This window comes from Astatotilapia calliptera, chromosome 4 (assembly GCF_964374335.1).
Source record: "Astatotilapia calliptera chromosome 4, fAstCal68.1, whole genome shotgun sequence".
In the NCBI taxonomy this organism is placed as follows: domain Eukaryota; kingdom Metazoa; phylum Chordata; class Actinopteri; order Cichliformes; family Cichlidae; genus Astatotilapia; species Astatotilapia calliptera.
In genome coordinates this window covers 47,824-68,476 of record NC_137425.1, presented here as the reverse complement: position 1 = coordinate 68,476, position 20,653 = coordinate 47,824, and the positions used below count along the sequence as shown (strand labels likewise).

The 20,653-nt window shown below is 42.5% G+C and overlaps 1 protein-coding gene across 1 annotated transcript; it reads right to left on the bottom strand.

The window, feature by feature from the left end:
- Positions 1–20: 20 nt before the first annotated feature.
- On the bottom strand, positions 21–19,071 carry LOC145428452 (sodium channel protein type 4 subunit alpha B-like). Its single transcript, XM_080300656.1, has 4 exons — positions 18,842–19,071; positions 2,360–2,538; positions 2,139–2,276; positions 21–155 (listed from the first exon to the last, which is right to left on the bottom strand). Exons 2-4 carry the CDS (start codon positions 2,489–2,491, stop codon positions 21–23), a joined length of 405 nt encoding a protein of 134 aa, XP_080156782.1. The 5' UTR covers positions 2,492–2,538; positions 18,842–19,071.
- Between the last annotated feature and the right edge of the window lie 1,582 nt (positions 19,072–20,653).

Here is a 20,653-nt window from a genome sequence, read left to right as displayed (position 1 = left end):
TTATGCAGGTAGGGTGCAAACTATCGTAAAGGATATGAATGAATGAGGACCTTGATGGCTAAGATCCTGAGTGGGTTGAATGGACTCAGCAGGTGACAGGCGGGTTCAGCATTAAACCTGTAGATCACGTTTCCTTTACTGAGCACAATGAAGGTCTGCAGAGAGACAGACAGGTGAGACACAGGTGACAGGCAGACAGGTGGTATGGTGTTTCTCACCATCAGTATCAAATGATAACATGTAGACTGGTTGGGTAAAGTCCCACACAACCTCAAATATCCTCGAGAGGATAAAGAACTGGTCCATTGTTTCAACCATGACAAAAACTGCTCCTCCTGAATCCAGTGTTCTAGTAGCAAATGAACTCTTGTCTCTGGTACCCTGACATAAACAATTCCAGGAAAACTCAAGACGCTGTATAGGTGGAGCATCCACCCTCCAGTTCTCTTTCATAATGATGGGGACCACCTTCCCAGTCTGCCAATCCAGAGGAACCATCCCAGAGCTCCACATTGTGCTGCAGGTGTGTCAACTAGGAATGCCTTACTACTCAAGCTTTTCACAATGAGTACCACCTCATAAAATATATGGCTCTTGGAGTACTATGCTTATCAATTACATTAAAGTACAGTAGTATCGGCCTAATAAACACCAGATACAGTTTACACAGACAATTTTCTTATGAATGTTATTTTAACTGTCATAAACAGGATGTGACGAGTGATAATAATAACAACTGTACTGCATTAAACCATTCACAGAGGGTGGAATATCCGATCATTAAGTGATGACCTGATGAATCCTGCTTCTGGGTCCAAACCACTCTGCATTTATTAAGGCTGTTGTGTTTTTAGCGTGTTCTCTTTGTATCTTGTTTTATTTAATCTAAAACAGTCAGTGATCACTGTCGGCCTCTCTCGGATTTTACCATTACTATTCATTTTTTAAGCTCAGTTTTTAAAACCTTACAATGTAACTACAGCCCAGCCCATGCAGCAGTATGTTAATGACTAACCTTCTATTGCAGTTGTTCTCCTGACTGAAAATTGGTCCATTAACAGCATCCTGCCATGTGATTACATTTGTTCCTAACCATCGGGAACCCTCTTTGTGTGGAAAAAAAATTGCATTCGTCCTCCAACTTCAGTCACTGCTGTTTGGTTTTCTGTCTTCATTTACGTTGACAGTGAGAGCACTGCTGGCTGCGAAGGTTTACCACTCACTTGCAGAAGAAGCAGATCACATTCTCCTGGCTACCAGGAGCTTCAGCATCCAGGCGATAGTTCCCGACTTACTGACGACATCTCCCGCGCCCCCACCAATTCTCCCGGGGGCCTCTGACTCATCGATGGTGGCTGGGAACGTGGCACCTTGGCACCGCAGAAAAGGGCTGTGTTTTTACCATTAGCGTGACTGCCCTACAACATCCAGGGCTTTTAGAAACTCATGGTGAACCTAATCCACCCTAGGAGCCAGGCCTCCAAGAAACTGCTTAACTGTGTCAGTGACTCACCTCTAGTAATAGGCTAACTAAGCCCAATTCCTTCCCTTGTTCTCAGACTCTGCTAGCTCTACAGAAGCTATGCCAATAGGATTCAGGATGCCCTCAAAGTATTCCTTTCTATGACCAAGTCAGCTGAAGTAAGCAACAACCCACCCTGCTATAAACAGTTTAATTCGAGCACCTCTTTCCCCTTGTGATATTTTGCTTCATCTATAGCCTGAGTTCCCCTTCGCCTGTCGGTACCTGTCAGCTGCCTGTGGAGTCCCACAGGCTAACCAAGCCCAATGGCCCAGTGGCTCTATTCCCCTCTGGTGTCCACAATATTGATTAGGGATCACGAGAGGTATCAACTGCTTTGCAGCTGCATCTCCTTGCAGCAGCCTAATCAATGAAGGTGTAGAACATTTCCAGCACACCCCCATGATATATTTGGGTGTGCCAGGTGTGTCTGGCATCTGCCCCTGCTACCTGATCCAACTCACCACCAATTGGTGATCAGTTGGCAGTTCAGCTCCTCTCTTCACCTGAGGGCTCAGAACATATGGCCGTAGATATGATAATACAATTACAGAAATGTGTTGTACACTTATGGACATCCTTATGTTCAAACATATATTTCTTTAAACAAAAGCACCTTCTTCGACTGGTAGAAAGGATCCAACTCTTCCAGTGGGGTGTTGAGAAACTCAGGAGGTGGGTCTCCATATATAAGGGGAAGAGGTTTTCCGGCCTCCAGGTCACTGGCTGGTTTAGGAAGATCTTCCTCTGCAATCTGTGGCACAGCCAGAGTATGGATTATATGTTTTCAGAGTCCTGATTACTTATCCTTAGCTGATCAGTCAGTATATTATATACCTCAATGTTGTTCTCCTTTCTTATCTGACATTCCTTTTCTTCAGCTTCATGGCGCCGTTGGATTTCCTCCAGTGATGCTGGTGTGAATCGTTTAAAAATCTCTGAACCAATAGGGGGCAAAAGAGGTGCCATGTTGGCATCATGCAGAATCTCCTGAACTTCCCTAGTTCACCTGTCACCTGTAGGGAAAGAAAATGCAGGGGATTTAAGCCCTTCATTAGAAAGGAGCACCATGATGTCACGGTGAAACTAACTAAAAGCGAACTAAGTCAAACAAGAACCACAAGAAAAATGTGACTGTAAATAAAGTGTGAATAATTACGAGAATCAATCAGAAAGTTCACTGGTAATCTGAAATGACGTGACTATTAAAAATACGTTCTACCTTCCTGCCTGGAGCGTTTAAATGTTGTTCACAGCTCAACACTTTCTCTCATATTTTAGAGTCTTTACCTTGGGCCGGAGCTTCCTGCCGTCATGTGGTAGTTATAAGTAAAGCTAAATCAAAACTACAACATTAAATCAGAATGCAGTATCTCACTATACTTCACTTGAGCTTTCATGTTTTCAGTGTTGCTGGTGTTGACCCCACCCTTGCGTTACTATGGCACCAGCAGCTGTTGGGAGTCATCAATTTAACCCTTGGGTGTAAAATTACAGTGAGTACGATGACCTGGCTCATTCCAACACACACACACACACACACACACACACACACACACACACACACACACACACACACATCCTTTCAGTGTCTCTACATGATTTTCTTTCATACCCTCTTCACCTCTCATTGAACCCCTACATTGTTTTGTATTTTAGCTGGATATAAACTCATCCACCGTGACTCCGACATGTAGCATGTTATAAAAACTTCTTTCAGTGAATATAATCATCACTATTGATCACACTGATGATTGACTACATTTTACAGTAGACTCAGCAGAGAAACTGCATGTCTCCCAGCTCGTCTGTCAGCTCAGTGACTCTGCTGGTTCCCACAAATATTAGGCTACAGGAAGCTTAATAGAGACGCTCACACACACTTTGAATCAGTCCAAAGAATTCATTATTACCTCAAACACTAAGTAACACCTGTGTTAAAATGTTGTTTCATCACATGTAAGAATAACAGATTTAAAATAAATGTAATAACTTTCACTAACATCAATCAGAACAAACACATTTAAAGCTTCGTTAACATTCAGCTCAAAACATTAACTCTCATTAAAAGTGCCACTGCTGTGGAAACACAAAACACACACACACACATGCACATTCATGAACATACAAACACATTAAAGCACAATAGGTCAAATGTAACCACAGAAAATCTGATGATGGCACAAAACCAGGCTTACAGTGAGAGCTGCTGTAGCTGCGTCCTCTGATTTAACCTGAAAGTGTGTGTGTGTGCATTTATATGTCTTTGTTTGTCAATGTGTGCATGTGTTTGTGTGTTTGTGTGAATGTTTGTGTGTCCATCAGTGACATGTCATTCAGCCTCTTGTTCTGGTGATAGCCGGCGCCACACACAGACTGACAGACAGTAATGTTTTGATTCACCACAAGATGGCATCAGAGACCACTTTACATCACTTTACATTCACAGTGACCATTTTAAGTAAAAAACCCATTGTGACTAATAGTAATAAACATAATTCATGATAGATTAAATCTGACGTCTGTCCAGACTTTGTTATTCTTTAGCTCCTGTCCCGTTGTTAGATTTAGCTGTGTGTATTCCCAGGTGTCTCTCCTTGGCCCTCATCAGCTCTTGTATTTATTCCCTCAGTTTGCCTTAGTCCATTGTCACATCATCTTGTTTCCTGCTTATCGTACCTCCTATTTTGTAATTTTCCAGAGTTCAAGTCGGTTTCCTAGCTGCCAGTGTGTCTGTTTTTTTGGCATGTTGGTTTTCCATCAATAAAAGATTATGTCATTTGAATGCCTGCCTAACTAAGAGGTCTTCATTAAACCTGACATCCAGAGAAGTTCTTAAGTCCCCACATGGTTTGATCGTGTTCTGGTCCTAATGGTGGCAGTGAAACCTCACTGTTAATGCATAAGGCCGGAATTCACAGCAGTATGAGGACCTGATTCGTGACGTCTAACACGGATCAAAAAAGTCTGTTTATATGCAGATGACATTCTGATTTTGTGTTCACATCGACAACAAGCAGTTTTCCAGCACAAATCTTCAGCCTGTGAATCCAGAATATTTCATAAACTTCCCTGGAAAACATTCAGCTGCAGAAAAGGAAAAAGGAGATTTTATCAAGCTGACTGAGCTTCTTAAAGGCTTTCCTTTGTCCACAATCGAATCCCGTTTATCTGAAAAACTTTTTTTTTTACACCTTTAAGGAAGGAAAGGAAAGTCTGAGTGACTCCGAGAACAAAATACATAAATCAGCTCACACTAACACTATCAGAGGGCACACACCCACAGATGCATTAAAAGCAGAAGGACTTTTCTCTATCGGTGTGACACAACATCATCACACCCTGCTGGAACAACAACACAGATAACTCTGCGTGTGTGTGTGTGTGTGTGTGTAACCATAGCCTGCAGAATGCTGTTGGATGTGCTCAGTAACGTTTGGTATTTCCTGTCTCCCTCTTGGCTCTGTTGGTCTTTGAGCAGGAAGTGAATGACAGACTACAGCTGCAGACGCCTCCTACAGGCAGGGGGTGCTGTTCCACATTTCATTTTAAAGAAACATTTATTCAGTTATTTGGGAACTTAAACATCATACCAACTTGAACATCATAACAACCTGTTCCCCAAAGAACAGTCTAAGGTGTGTGTGTGTCTTTAAGTCTTTGTAAATCGGTGAGCAATATTTAAACTATATCGACTTTAAACAGCACAGCGTGTGACCACAGAGCACCAATATGAAACAGCTGACTGTCATGTGACTAATGTAGGGCCTGTCATTCAGTCTGAATTTACCACAATTTGCAGCAATAATAACAAATACACACACACACAGAGGGTTTCCATACTGAGCTCGTCTTCAGATCACCTTCTGTTGGTGCTCACCTCACTCTTTCTACTGATCCAAAACATGGAGGACAGAAAGTGACCACATGACAGAAACAAAGACTGCAGTCGTGTCCTGAGACTTGGAGCTACCTGAACAATCTTCATGTGAGAGACAGATGGGAGCTCCGATATGTGAGCGAGCTGCCTTCTGTTGGAATGGAATCATTTCAGTGTCTCACTCACTGTTTTTCTATTGCACAGAGTTAGAAGACTGTGTGATGCATGAGTACAGAGCTAGCCTATGTCTGACATTGCACACTAACGTTGACTTTCCCGTTAGAGTTTCTGACTCTTACCTCCGTGACGTGGTTTGCTTTGTGCAGAACCGTCGCTCACTGTTTACCACAGCTGTTTGAAGTTTTTATATTATTAGTAATGTTTTGTCTTTCTGTGTGTCATGATTGGATGGCTGGAACCTCCTGAAGATCTGAACAGCAAAGCTCTGCAGTCATCTACTTAAATCAATTCAGAAGTGCTGATGGCTGTTTTTGAACTGTTTAACGTCACCCCAGCTGGTTTGTGGTTTGTTGCAGACAAATTTGTCTTGTCTGAATATTGTCAGTGTCAAATTTTGCTGTGTGAGTTTCTCTGATTGAGACGTTCCCAAGTTCACTGACAGCAAGTTCAGATTCTACAATTTCTCTCTGAAATCTCTGCGGACAAGAACCAAGCTGCAGAGTCGAGCAGCTGACAGACACCAGCACACACACACACACAAACATGCAGATACACACACACACACACACACACGCAAACATGGAGATACACACACACACACACACACACACACGTGCTTCTGTCTGTACGGATTCTGCGAGGATCACATTGCAAATCAGATGCCAAGAAACTTGTAACTATAAATCCTCCAACCTTCTGCCATAACGCATGTGTGCATGTGTGGGTGTTTCATTCAGTTATGCTTCTCTTCAACTCTGAAAACTACATTAAATAAAAACAGGTTATGCCGGCTTGTACACATACACGAGAGACACGAGAGTTCTTCCTTACTGATGTTTACTGTGCTTCTCTTAACATACACAGGTACACCGTAGAACTGGTGAATACAAATGTACAAGAAAACTATATTTCAGCATTAAAACATATTGCAATATAAAATTCACAAAATATAAACAAACATACCACTTTGGCCTGCAAGTAGACAAACCGGTGTAATTGGAACTTAGGACTTATTTCTTCTTTAACATTCACACGGCTAGACCGTCACCATGAGCAGCTTCTCTGACCTTACTTCCCAAAACAGGAAGTAACCTCTGCTCTTACCTTATACTTACAAAATTAACCGGTTATTTTCCATGTATCAAATTAACTGTACACCAATCCGGTATGCAAAAAAAAAAGGAAAATGTTTATGCTCAACATAAAAATAAAACATACAAAATAAAATGCGTTAATTACATTATCATTACAAGAGCTGGTCAAAATGTGGTCAAATACTAACATTTCACCAACTGTTACACAGGTTATAAATTAACACAACAAAGAGGCAGGTAAAAATGAATGGCAAAATACTCAAATAAGGAAAACAAAACAGGATGCCTCTGTATTTTCTCCCGGAGCTCAGGCTCTGGAAGACAAAGCAGGAAGATTTTAAGAGTTGGGATTAACAGAGGTTCTTATCAGTTTTGTTCCACTTATGGAGGATTGTATGTATCCTCATTTCCTGCCTCTAAATACAACCTGCTGTGTCCTGCACTAAACTATTCAGTGTGAACATATCAGTGTCAGGGTTCCTGGGTCGGTGACCCAGTGTTTTCAGTTTTGTTCATGTTCAGTTTATTTTTCCACTTCCATGTGCTCACTTCCTGCTTTTCCTGTGTCAGCTCGTCTTGTGTCATTAGCCAGATTATGTTCAGCTGTGTACTCACCGGTCTCTCATTATCATCCTCATCAGTCTGTGTATTTAAGCCCTCTGTTTCTACTCGTTCACGGTCATGTCATTGATGTTGTTCCTGTCGCGTGTTCAGTTCAGTCATCCAGCCAGTTAGTCTACCAGTCCGTTAAGTTCAGCCAGCCGTCCTATCATCTTTTGTCTCCATGTTCAATAAACCTCATTCTGCACCAAGAGTCCTGCGTGTGGGTCATCTCTTCCTCGCCTCCGCACACAACCTCTGACAATCAGGCTCTGTGAGATTAGGAAACTGAAGAAAATCTCAAAGATATGTTAGAAGAAATGTGCAAAAATAAGTTTATTACAGGAAAATTACCTCATGATATTTACCGAGCAAAGCCACTGACAGATGAGAAACCATGAAATCGTTGTTTTCCTTAATTTTATCCATGTATCTATTTAACTGTAAAGTGTTGTGTCATTCATTAGTTAACCTGGCATGCAATTTTTAATAATGCCGGTACACAAGGTGTCCCCGCAATTTAACACAATTTAAAACAACGTGTTATTTAATAGATGTCTGAAAAAATTTGTTTATTTCAGTTTTATTATTTCTTGATATTTTTTGCTTCTAAGACCAGCGTCTCCTGATCCTAGGCGACAGATAAGAGAGACCTTGATCAGGATTCACACTAAACAAAATAAGTTTAACTCTAGAAGACGTTTCTGAAACTAAGATTGTATCACTTAATGTTACTATTGGTGGCTTTAACTGATACATTTGATATGATGTTAGCCAATTTTCCCACTCTATCACACTGATGGTTTAAAGACTTTGCCCATTAAAAGGCTGCCATCTCCTGGTTAGTGTAACGTTAGCCCCATTTTCGTTGTGGTTTAGTCTGTGTCATTCACTCAGAAACACTCAGTTGTCTTTTATGTATTCAGCTTGTGAAGAAGACGCCATGATTAGTGGGCCTGAATGTATTCAGTGATTATCTGTTGAAAATGACAACAAATAACTTTTTAGTTGTCATCTTAAGGTCGTGCTTGTGGCACCATGTGGGGCAGTTTGCAGGTTAAGCTGCAGGATTTTGGAATCCTGTTTTCGGTGAATTCTGTTAACCCTTAAAGTAGAGCTTCCCAAAGTGTGGGGCCAACCCCCTACAGGGGGCGCAGAGCCATTGCAGGAGGGGCACTGTATGAAAAGGAAAATAAATAAATAAACGCTTGGACACTGCTAGCATAATGGACAGGTTTGTGACGGGGCTCCCCAGGGCTCTAGACTAACTTTTTGCCATGGGGGCACCGGTGCGCCTAACTTTAAAAAAATAGGTGCACCGGCACAAAAGTTAGGCGCACTCCAATTTTTCAACCGCATCACTTAACACCGCAGTTTTACATGTGCAGTTTTTTGGGGGGGAAATTGCAGTCCATACAGACAACATTCACTTCTGAATGATTAACAGTCTTGTGCTTAAAGTGCTTTGTCAATATTGTAGAAAATGTCAAACTTAATCATCATCTCGGCCTCCTCTGACGACCTTTTTGCTGCTGTCCGCTGCTGAAAGGCAGTGGTAGAGGGACACTTGGGCAGTGTATTTATTGCAGCATATAATGTGTTTTCTGGATACACTGTGCTTTTTCAGCATTCACAGATTGATGGCACTGTGTCAGAGCACTGGCTATGAATTTCAGACAGATCAGGCCTTAACATAACAAAAAAGTTATCAATACAGGGAGTGCAGAATTATTAGGCAAATGAGTATTTTGTCCACATCATCCTCTTCATGCATGTTGTCTCACTCCAAGCTGTATAGGCTCGAAAGCCTACTACCAATTAAGCATATTAGGTGATGTGCATCTCTGTAATGAGAAGGGGTGTGGTCTAATGACATCAACACCCTATATCAGGAGTGCATAATTATTAGGCAACTTCCTTTCCTTTGGCAAAATGGGTCAAAAGAAGGACTTGACAGGCTCAGAAAAGTCAAAAATAGTGAGATATCTTGCAGAGGGATGCAGCAGTCTCAAAATTGCAAAGCTTCTGAAGCGTGATCATCGAACAATCAAGCGTTTCTGTCATGGTCCTGTGGCCATGACTCAGTGACTTTGTGTTTATGTTCTTTATTGTTATTACTTTCATTATTATTTGTGGCTGTTTTGGGATGGTTTGTGTTTGGGATTTTAGATACTGGGTTCTGGGTTTGTGCTCCCTCTATTGGTCCCTGGTGTTAGTGTTCCCCTGTCTCGTCAGGTTAATCAGGTCCAGCTGTTTCCCCCACCTGTGTGTGATTTCCCAGTGTCTCTCTGTGTACTTATAGTGTGTGTTTTCCTCTGCTCCTCGTCGCGTCGTCTGTGTTCACACCCTGTGAAATTCCCTGCGTGCTCTCCCTGCTGTTTCTCACTTCGATGTTCAGGTTTGCCACTCCTTGGCTTAGTTTCTCCCAGTTTAGTTCATCCTTAGTTCTGTTTGCCATCTCCACTTTATGTTTGGTATTGTTAATAAATCACCCTCACGTCTGAATAAGTGCTGCATTTGAGTCCTCCTTTCCACCCTTCACACGGCCGCTGACCCGAGCCGTGACAGTTTCATTCAAAATAGTCAACAGGGTCGCAAGAAGCGTGTGGAAAAACCAAGGCGCAAAATAACTGCCCATGAACTGAGAAAAGTCAAGCGTGCAGCTGCCAAGATGCCACTTGCCACCAGAGCTGCAACATCACTGGAGTACCCAAAAGCACAAGGTGTGCAATACTCCGAGACATGGCCAAGGTAAGAAAGGCTGAAAGACGACCACCACTGAACAAGACACACAAGCTGAAACGTCAAGACTGGGCCAAGAAATATCTCAAGACTGGTTTTTCTAAGGTTTTATGGACTGATGAAATGAGAGTGAGTCTTGATGGGCCAGATGGATGGGCCCGTGGCTGGATTGGTAAAGGGCAGAGAGCTCCAGTCCGACTCAGACGCCAGCAAGGTGGAGGTGGAGTACTGGTTTGGGCTGGTATCATCAAAGATGAGCTTGTGGGGCCTTTTCGGGTTGAGGATGGAGTCAAGCTCAACTCCCAGTCCTACTGCCAGTTTCTGGAAGACACCTTCTTCAAGCAGTGGTACAGGAAGAAGTCTGCATCCTTCAAGAAAAACATGATTTTCATGCAGGACAATGCTCCATCACACGCGTCCAAGTACTCCACAGCGTGGCTGGCAAGAAAGGGTATAAAAGAAGAAAAACTAATGACATGGCCTCCTTGTTCACCTGATCTGAACCCCATTGTGGTCCATCATCAAATGTGAGATTTACAAGGAAGGAAAACAGTACACCTCTCTGAACAGTGTCTGGGAGGCTGTGGTTGCTGTTGCACACAATGTTGATGGTGAACAGATCAAAACACTGACAGAATCCATGGATGGCAGGCTTTTGAGTGTCCTTGCAAAGAAAGGTGGCTATATTGGTCGCTGATTTGTTTTTGTTTTGTTTTTGAATGTCAGAAATGTATATTTGTGAATGTGGAGATGTTATATTGGTGTCACTGGTAAAAATAAATAATTGAAATGGGTATATATTTGTTTTTTGTTAAGTTGCCTAATAATTATGCACAGTAATAGTCACCTGCACACACAGATATCCCCCTAAAATAGCTAAAACTAAAAACAAACTAAAAACTACTTCCACAAACATTCAGCTTTGATATTAATGAGTTTTTTGGGTTCATTGAGAACATGTTTGTTGTTCAATAATAAAATTATTCCTCAAAAATACAACTTGCCTAATAATTCTGCACTCCCTGTAGTTCTTTTCATCTTTTCTTGTTACCCACAGCTACATCTACTTCTGTCAGGCCTAGGCTGCTCACTAGGGCTGGGTATCATCACTGATTTCTATAATCCATTCGATTCCGGTTCTCAACATCCTGATTCGATTCAATTTAGCCTCAGACAGTCAGAAATATTATAATTCTGATCATTCATCAGTACTGATACATGTGAGACTTCATCAGAATTGTGAACATCACTGCAGATGCCTTTGTGTCAAAGTAACTGAGAATAAAACACAAAAAAATTTAAAAAGTTAGAATTTCTTCAGTACTGAACAGCAGAAATTAGGCTTTCTTGTCCGAGGTCATTTAAGTGAAAAAAGGAAAAAGAAAAAGACAGCGGCCGACAGCGCTGTAAACAACGGTACACTGATGGGTAATAAGCGAATGAATAATGCAAAAAACAGAGATTTGAGACGGGAAACTGTTTTTGAAGTACAGGGAGAGAGAGAGAGAGAGAGAGAGAGAGAGAGAGCTGTGCATGAAGTGTGATTTTTATCGTGGTGGAAGCAAAACAGCAAAACTCAGAGGGAATTCATGACGACATTTATCAAATATGAAGCGTAGTTTGCTGCTTCTTTTGCTGCTGGCTCGGTGAATTTTGGTTGGAGAGACAAAACCTGCAGCTCAGAATCAGCGCAAAAAGACGTAAATACAGAGCAGACCCGACGCATCAGAATCGCTAAGCTCCGACAGCGTGTCTGTCTACGGGCCGTCGGGTGAGAAAGCTGAGAAAGACAAAGCTGATTCTTATGTGTCGGGTCCGCTCTGTATTTACGCCTTTGTGTGGAATCCGTGTACCTGCTCTCATTTGCTGTTTGGTGGTTGTTGAAATAGTTTTTTGAGCTTTAATCTGAGAATCTGGCGTTTCTGGCAAAACACAGTTATATTTAAAATTCAATTCAGGATTTAATGAATCGGTATCGCTTTATTCAAGCTACTTACCTCCCTCTTCCACCTGCACTTTCAACTGGACCATGGCCAATCAGAGAGGTCCCGCCCCTGACTATCTCTGATTGGTTTAGTCCATGATAGGGGCATAATGTGTGTCTGTTGTTGACCACACGGAGAGTTGCAGAGATTTATTTATTTATTTTTTTGTTACCCGAACAGTTGGTTGCACCGGTGCGACCAAATTTTTTTTTAGTCGCACCACTGAAAAGTTTGATCGCATTTGTGACCAAATTGGTTGCATTCTAGAGTCCTGGGGCTCCCACACAAACACAATACAGGAGATGAAGCATCGCTGAATATGTTTCCAAACCAACTTCATTCTAAGCCAAAGACTAGAAAATATGGTGAAGCATGTCTGCCCTTTGGCTTCACCTGCACAAATGCCAAGGTAGGTCTCCCTGCAGAATTGGTTTTCCTTGCGTCGGGAACACGCGCTGGGCTCTTCAAATCACGGACAAACAGAGTCCCACAGCTGTTTATGTTTTTGAACCCATTTTGCACAAAGAGGCACATTGATAGCAGTGTTGAATATTATTACACAGGAAAAAAAAACAACTACAACTAAAATAATCACACCGTGACACCTCTGCCTTTCTAAATGTATATGTAAGCGTGTAAAACCTGCAGATTGTCAGATTAACAGTATTTTGTCTCTATCTGCCATTCTGCAATTCATCTCATGGTAAATGGCCTGTATTTTATATAGCGCTTTACTAGTCCCTAAGGACCCCAAAGAGCTTTACATATCCAGTCATCCACCCATTCACACACACATTCACACACTGGTGATGGCAAGCTACATTGTAGCCACAGCCACCCTGGGGCGCACTGACAGAGGCGAGGCTGCCGGACACTGGCGCCACCGGGCCCTCTGACCACCACCAGTAGGCAACGGGTGAAGTGTCTTGCGCAAGGATACAACGGGGCTCGAACCGGCAACCGTCCGATTACAAGGCGAACTCCCAACTCTTGAGCCACGATCGCCCCTGTAAACATGTAAACAATAACGTGGTGCACAGCGTGACGTGAAAAAAAGGCACATACCTTTGACGTTGCGTGACGAACTCTGTATTCCTCGTCCACACGTAAACGCAAAAAAGGAGTTTAAAAAAAAAACTGTTTTCGGTGATTCGAAGCGCAGTTTACGTGTGGTTTACCCGTGTAGAATCAGAATCAGAATCAGAATGGGGTTTATTGCCAAATGTTGAGCAGGTTTACAACATTAGGAAATTGCTGCGGTGCTTCAGTGCAAACATAGTGTCATAAATAGCACTTAAATAGACATGGAAAAAAATAAAAGTAGGGATAAGAATTAAAAGTGCTACGTGGGAAGATATGTGCATGAGATATACATGAGATATATACATGAGAATAAGAATTAAGAGTGCTACGTTGAAAGATATATACATGAGTGCAGGTGGTGATCAGTGCCAAACATGGAATGATGCAGTGAACACAGCGTAGGGTCATGTGTTAGTGGTGGGAACAGTCATATGGTTATTGTTCATGTGTCCAACAGCAGAGGGGAAGAAACTGTTCTTATGGCGAGAGGTTCTGGTGCGAATGGACCGGAGCCTCCTGCCTGAGGGGAGCAGGTCAAACAGACTGTGTCCAGGGTGAGAAGGGTCAGCTGAGATCCGAGCTGCACGCCGCAATGTCCTGGAGGTGTACAGGTCCTGCAAAGATGGGAGTCTGCAGCCAATCACCTTCTCAGCAGAGCGCACAACACGCTGCAGTCTCTGTTTGTCCCTGATAGTGGCTCCAGCGTACCACACGGTGATGGAGGAGGTGAGGATGGACTCGATGATTGCAGTGTAGAACTGCATCATCGTCCGTGTTGGCAGGTTGAATTTCTTCAGCTGCCTCAGGAAGTACATCCTCTGCTGGGCTTTCTTGATGACGGAGGTGATGGTGGGCTCCCACTTCAGGTCCTGGGTGATGGTGGTACCCAGGAAGCGGAATGAGTCCACAGAGGTGATGGGGGTGTCAGTCAGGATGATGGGGGGGAGTGGGGCTGTGTGCTTCCTGAAGTCCACAATAATCTCCACTGTCTTCTGGGCATTCAGCACCAGGTTGTTGTGGCTGCACCAGGACACCAGACGTTCAACCTCCCTCCTGTAGGCAGACTCGTCCCCGTCCGAGATGAGTCCAATAACGGTGGTGTCATCTGCAAACTTGATTAGCTTGACAGACTGGTGGGTGGAGGTGCAGCAGTTGGTGTACAGGGAGAAGAGCAGAGGAGAAAGAACACAGCCCTGAGGGGAGCCGGTGCTGATGGTCCGGGAGTCCGAGACATTCTTTCCCAGCCTCACATGCTGCTTCCTGTCCGTCAGGAAGTCAGTGATCCACCGGCAGATGGGATCAGGCACATTCATCTGGGAAAGCTTGCCTCGGAGATGGTCTGGAAGGATGGTGTTGAAGGCAGAGCTGAAGTCCACAAACAGGATCCTGGCGTAGGTTCCTGGGGAGTCCAGATGCTGCAGGATGAAGTGTAGGGCCATGTTGATGGCGTCGTCTACAGACCTGTTGGCTCTATATGCAAACTGCAGGGGGTCCAGGAGGGGGGCCGTGAGGGTCCTGAGATGGGAGAGAACTAGGCGCTCAAAAGACTTCATGACCACAGATGTCAGAGCCACGGGTCTGTAGTAATTTAGTCCAGTGATCCTAGGTTTCTTGGGGACAGGGATTATGGTGGAGGACTTGAAGCAGGAAGGCACATGACATGCCTGCAGTGAGGAGTTGAAAATGCCAGAAAACACTGGGGCCAGCTCGTTTGCACAGTGTCTGAGGGTGGCAGGAGACACACCGTCTGGGCCGGGAGCTTTTCGAGCATTCAGACTCTTAAACTGCTTCCTCACATCTGCTTCATGAATATGAAGAGTTGTGGTGGGAGGAGGTGGTGTGAAATCCTCTTTTGTGTGGGGTGAGGAGGGGGGTGTTGTAGGTGAACGGTTTGAAGGTGGTGATGGCTCTATGGAGGGGGGAGAGGTGGGGGAATTAGTGTCCAAAGTGTCTCTATTGTTGGGGCCGTTGGAGGTGTGAAGGCTGCCTGATGGCTCGTCAAAACGGCAGTAGAAGTCGTTTAGGTGTAGGTGTGGACGTAGCGTAAAAGAAATAGTAGTGTATTTTATTACTACCTGTAATTTATTGCAGTTTACTTGTATTTGCTTAATTGTTTACTAAATGTTTCAGGTGTTAAATAAACCGCAATGGAGTAACAAAATATGGGTGTGTGTGGTTGGAGGATGTGTTTGTGGTGGGGGGAGGGGGGGGGGGAGCAACATTTTTCTTGTAAAACTAAGGGGGGCCCAGCAAAAAACGTTTGGGAACCACTGCCTTAAAGTATGATACGATGGAATTATCAGTTATTTAAATAGCTAACATTAACTTGTTGGACGATTCATGCTTACCAGAGGTGACTAATGCTACTTTATTTGAGGTTGGATAAAGGTAAATTTACAGTTTACTAAAGTTAGTACTACTGTGAAACACACAGGTGAACTTGGCACCAGTTTCACTTGTAGAGTTTTTTTTCTGTAAATGAAACACTCTTTCTGGAACTAGTTCTCCTTATGCTAACATTTAGCATCAGCATTAGATAAAGTTTATTTGTCTACATTTTTCTGCTCATTGGCACTGCCTGGTGGTGAAACCTGTGTAACACACCGTGACATATTTATCAGGTTAAACATGTACAAGATATGAAAGACTGACAAGAAGACAAATTGTACTCTCTATGGAAATAACAGCATTAACCAAAGTTAAGTTCATGTAGCTAATCCTGACTGTAACTGAACTTGCCTGACATCTACTCAGGCAAGTTCAAGTGATGTGGTTACTGTCGTATCTGTGAGCAACTGAACTCTCCATGTGTGAAGAGGCCAAGCATGTAAAGGTGCAGAGGCTGACATAGGTTAAATTTGTACCCATCAGGCATGGAAGCTTTATCTTCCCAATCTCTGGCTGTAGTCCTTATTTCATATAAATGTCATTAATATGTAGGGTTAATCTTTAGATCAGATTTTCAATTGACCCTGGTGATGTTACTCCTCACACAGTTACTGAGGAGATCCTTTCACCCTTTACTTGATCAACAAAAAAGGTAGCAAAAAGCTGAAGTGAGTCATGCAACATTGTTTGTTACGAAACTACTGTTAATAGTTACTTACGAATCCTTGAGGCCAAGTCCATAACATGTAACTGTTTCAATTAGATTGATTGTCATTTTAACTGACTTTTTTATTTTTGTTTGAATTTTATAGAATTTTATTTTATTTTTTATTTGTATTCTTTCACTTATTGTTGCATGTGTGTTGTTGCTGCCTGTGTTTGAGTCATTTCTGTAACTGTGAGACATCTGCTGCTGCCTATCTTGGCCAGGTCTCCCTTGAAAATGAGGTTTTTAATCTCAATGGGATCTTCCTGGTTAAATAAAGGTTAATAAATAAATAAATAATAACTGACAACCCACTGGAGGAGAAAAAGACATTCTAGTACTTCTAAATGAATACAACAAAGAACCAAAAACTAACAGCACCTTGTCAAAGTCATTCAACGCAAGATCAAGACATGAAACATGATGAACAAAGCTGAAAGTGCTACTGTCACATCTGCTGAGGCAGACGGAGATGAGAGATTGTGGTCCCAAATGCAGATGGAGACAGAGACGGAGAAGGCTTTAACAGAACACTGCACAACTACAATACAAAAACCTGAACCGCGAAACCTGGAACCTGGGAAACATAAGGGAGGTAAGCAGATGAGCCAACAACAGGAAAGACAAAGGACTAACCACACAGAGGAGAGCCAGATGGAATGAATCTGTACATGTAAATGTCTTTGACATATTGATTATGAAGAGCTTTGGAAAACACATCTGACAGGGTTATGTGTTGGGAATGAGAATGCTCTGGACTCTGACAGCCTCTGCTTTAGGATGTCATGGGTTTTCCTGGGGACCTGAACACTTGAATAAATTGTTGCATTCTTATTTACAAAGCCTGGGGCATTTATTGCTAAAGAATGTCACAGTAGCAGACCATCCATCCATCCATTCACTTCCACTTATCCTTTTCAGGGTAACGGGGGGCGCTGGAGCCTATCCCAGCTGTCATAGGGCGAGAGGCGGGGCACACCCTGGACAGGTCGCCAGTCTGTTGCACACAGAGACAGACAACCATTCGCGCTCGCATTCACTCCCGCATTCACACCTATACCTGCAGACCTAACCTACCCAACCCGGGCAGCAGCATAACTTATGTATGGAGTACAGGCCTGTGAGGCTAGAAGCTGCTAGCACACGTGATTAAACTATTGCACCTGTCGGTTCTCAAGAAAAGCAACCGGATATGTGATCATCAATTTAAACGAAATGTTTCCTGGTCAGAAGCTGCCACTTCATCTTATAGCAAACATAGCATCCTGATCTGACTCTAATAGTGCTAATGTGACCAGCTCAATGCCATTTCCTGTGGCAGACTCTTAACCTTTTGGTGTGACCCTCCTCTGTTAGTGCTCAGCTTTGCTGCAGCCACACAGGGCTATATTGGAAAGCAGCAGTTGTTGGTCCCAGCAGTTGTTAATATCTGATCCCTGATCAGCTTCTTCACTACAGTCAGCTGGCCTATAAATAATGTCTGCTGGCTTACCTTAAACTCTAAACCCAGTCAGTGCTTCGTCTTATAAAACCCAACCCTCTTTACAACTATTAAAGTCTGAGTCGCATTTAGGGTGGATAATGTAGCATAGTAATGCTAACCTCCATAATCACAAGGTGCTGCTGCAGTGTGCTGCATACACGAGATCAACGTCATCATCTGCCAGAAAGATGTTAAAGAAGGAGCACTCTGGTTTCTCCGACTTACACATTGGGCAGTAAATAAGAAGGCCAAAAAAAAAAAAAAAATCTGACTCCACTGTCTCTGCGTCAGCCACTTCAGATACTCCTGCTTGTTTAAACTGTGAGCTATTATCATCTTACGCTATCATTCCCTGAAGCATGTTTCTTGACACGTCATAAAACCATGGCAACAAGACAAATTTATTTTGCCTTTTTATATTTCTAGCAGCAAAAGCATGAAGTGAAACAATCAGAGTTCATCCTCATAATTCGAGCTTACAGACACTCAGTTAGCAAACATGCCAAACCTGCAAGCACAGGCCACTCAACTGAACATTCCTGTGAGGCTTTCACACAAGTTTCAAGTAGAGAGACTGGTCACTATAGGGGAAATTCAAAAGTCCAAACCTGCCTGGAAAGATTAAATGATTCTGTGTTTTTGGTTTTTAAAGCGCCTTGAGGCGACTTATGTTGTGATTTGGCGCTATATAAATAAAATAAAATTGAATTGAATCTTTGCATAAAAGAAGAGCAGTTTGGTTAAAGTGAGTCTACTTTTGATTTACTTTGATATTTTTTTCATTTAAGCTAAAAAGTGTCTGATGATGTGCAGATATGATGACAGAGGGTATCAGGTTAACAGCAACGCAACAGGTGTAACACACACACACACACACAGTGTACTGAGAAGCAGGACAATAACGAGGATCGGTTGTTTCAAAGTGAAAACTAAAGCATGAAATCCTGCTCTTACATTTAAATCAGAATCCAAAGCACTTTGAATCTTTGGTGAAAATTGTAATTTTAGACATTTTTTGTAAATTTTAAAGTTTTCAGACTAACAGATGAAAACGTGTCTTTAATTATCACAAAAAACTGCTCCATAAACAAATGAAAAGGTCAACAACAAACCAATGTCTTGAGTCTATAAAATCTTAGGTTTCACTTCATGTCCAAAAACATAAAGTTCAGACTCACCTGCTTCTGCTGTTTCTTCCACAATAAATCCAGTAAACATCAGTCACAGCACCATGCTGCCTGTCCGTATGTCTCTCTCCGTCTCAGGTCTTCTGGCCTCGCTTTACTTTACGTCTCTGGCTGAAACTTGAGAGGTCAGGTAGTGTGTCAGCACACTCTCACACACTCTCTCTCTCACTCTGTCACACACACACACACACACGTTCAGCAGTTCCCATCAGAACTTTATGAAATCCTTTCTGACAACATAAATTATCAACCCCTCATTTAAAATAATAAAAGAGACATTTAGTAAGATCAACAGATTAATTGGTCAAAAATATATTTGTTTTTAAAGATGCATGATATATGACATGCATTCCTATGTGAGACATGACAACTGAGGAGCTTGAATCTAAAATGTCTCTTGAAAGCAGAATCTCACCAAGGCTAAGCTAGATTCAACGTAAGTTTTTGTCACAACAGTCATAAAAAGCTTTTATGCAGCCATGAGAGGAATTGAAAGTCCTGCAGCATACTTTCCCTCCACAGGCAGGCTGGAGGATTTTCCCATCAGACCTTGGCTTGAGCAGAATATCTCAGGAGATCAGATCATCTGTACTGCACAAACATGTCTGCCCCCTCCCTGAGCCTGGTTCTGTCTCAGGTTCTTCCTGTTTTTCCTTCCCACTGTAATCTTACGGGGTCATGAGATTTGGGGGATTTTCTCTGTATTATCGTAAGGTCTTTACCAGACAGTATAAGGCACCTTTAGGCAACACTTGTTGTATTATGGTGGTATATAAATAAAACTGAATTGAACTGAATGTTTTCCACTTAATAACACACTCCAACTTTAGTTTCCACTTGCAAGACTAAGCATTTGTCCCATCCAGTTAGAATATCAGGTACTTTAGTGGGAAACCAGTCATCCATATAGGATATATTCTTAAAACCAAACCTGTTAACTGACGGGAAAAGTGTTCTCTCGGAACAGTTGTAAGATCAGGAGGTTTTATGTTTGCGTGTCATTCTGTCTGTTAACACTATAACTCCAAACTTTTGAAACAAAGCATTTAGAGGTGTAGATTGGGGTCATGTTGATAATCAATTCAAATTTGGCAAATAAATTGACGGTTGCATTGGCGCCTTCAGCCATACCACTGTCCAGCCATTCTCCATGGCATCCACGTTTTTATTTTCTTATTTTTAGTTTTTCAAAATAAATTGTTTTATGTCAAATTAAAATTTTTTTTTTAAATTTCCAGTCATCTTTTTAACATATCATCTAACATGAAATGTATTTTTTTTTGTCATGTGAAGGCTGTGTGCAGGCAGAAGTGGTGGTAAGGAGGGCCCAATGTGCAGACTCTTGGAGGCAGAAAGTAAACTGAAACTCAGATTTATTGCTAGAAGGCAAACAGAGAACTGGCAAAACTGAGAATACAAAAACTAAACTGAAAACAACAATTTGGGGCAGGCCACACAGCATGAACGATGGAGATCATGACACAGACCAAAGAAAACACAGGGCTTAAATACACAGAGGGAGCAATCAGGGAATGAGAGTCAGGAGGGAAACACAGCTGGGACAAATCGGGGCTAACGATACAGGGGAAGCACATTGAACTTGAGACACGGACTTTCAAAGTGAAACAAGAACCACAGACTGAACTTACAGACACAGACAAGCAGGCAGCAACAAAGGGAACAGAGACGTGGGACCAGGGCAGACACAGACACTGACTGGACACAGAATAGAAGGAGTATGGAAACCAAAATTTAAGAACTACAAAAAAGTTCACCAAGAAGAACTGGGGAAAATAGAAATGC

Bases quoted from the DNA above. Each gene is read 5' to 3' on its own strand.
- LOC145428452 (XM_080300656.1), bottom strand. From the start codon at position 2,491: ATGGCACCTCTTTTGCCCCCTATTGGTTCAGAGATTTTTAAACGATTC. The intron at 2,277-2,359 runs GTATATAATATA...GCTGTGCCACAG, and splicing joins GAAAGGAGAACAACATTGAG to ATTGCAGAGGAAGATCTTCC. The intron at 156-2,138 runs GTGCTTTTGTTT...GTCTCTCTGCAG, and splicing joins CTTTCTACCAGTCGAAGAAG to ACCTTCATTGTGCTCAGTAA.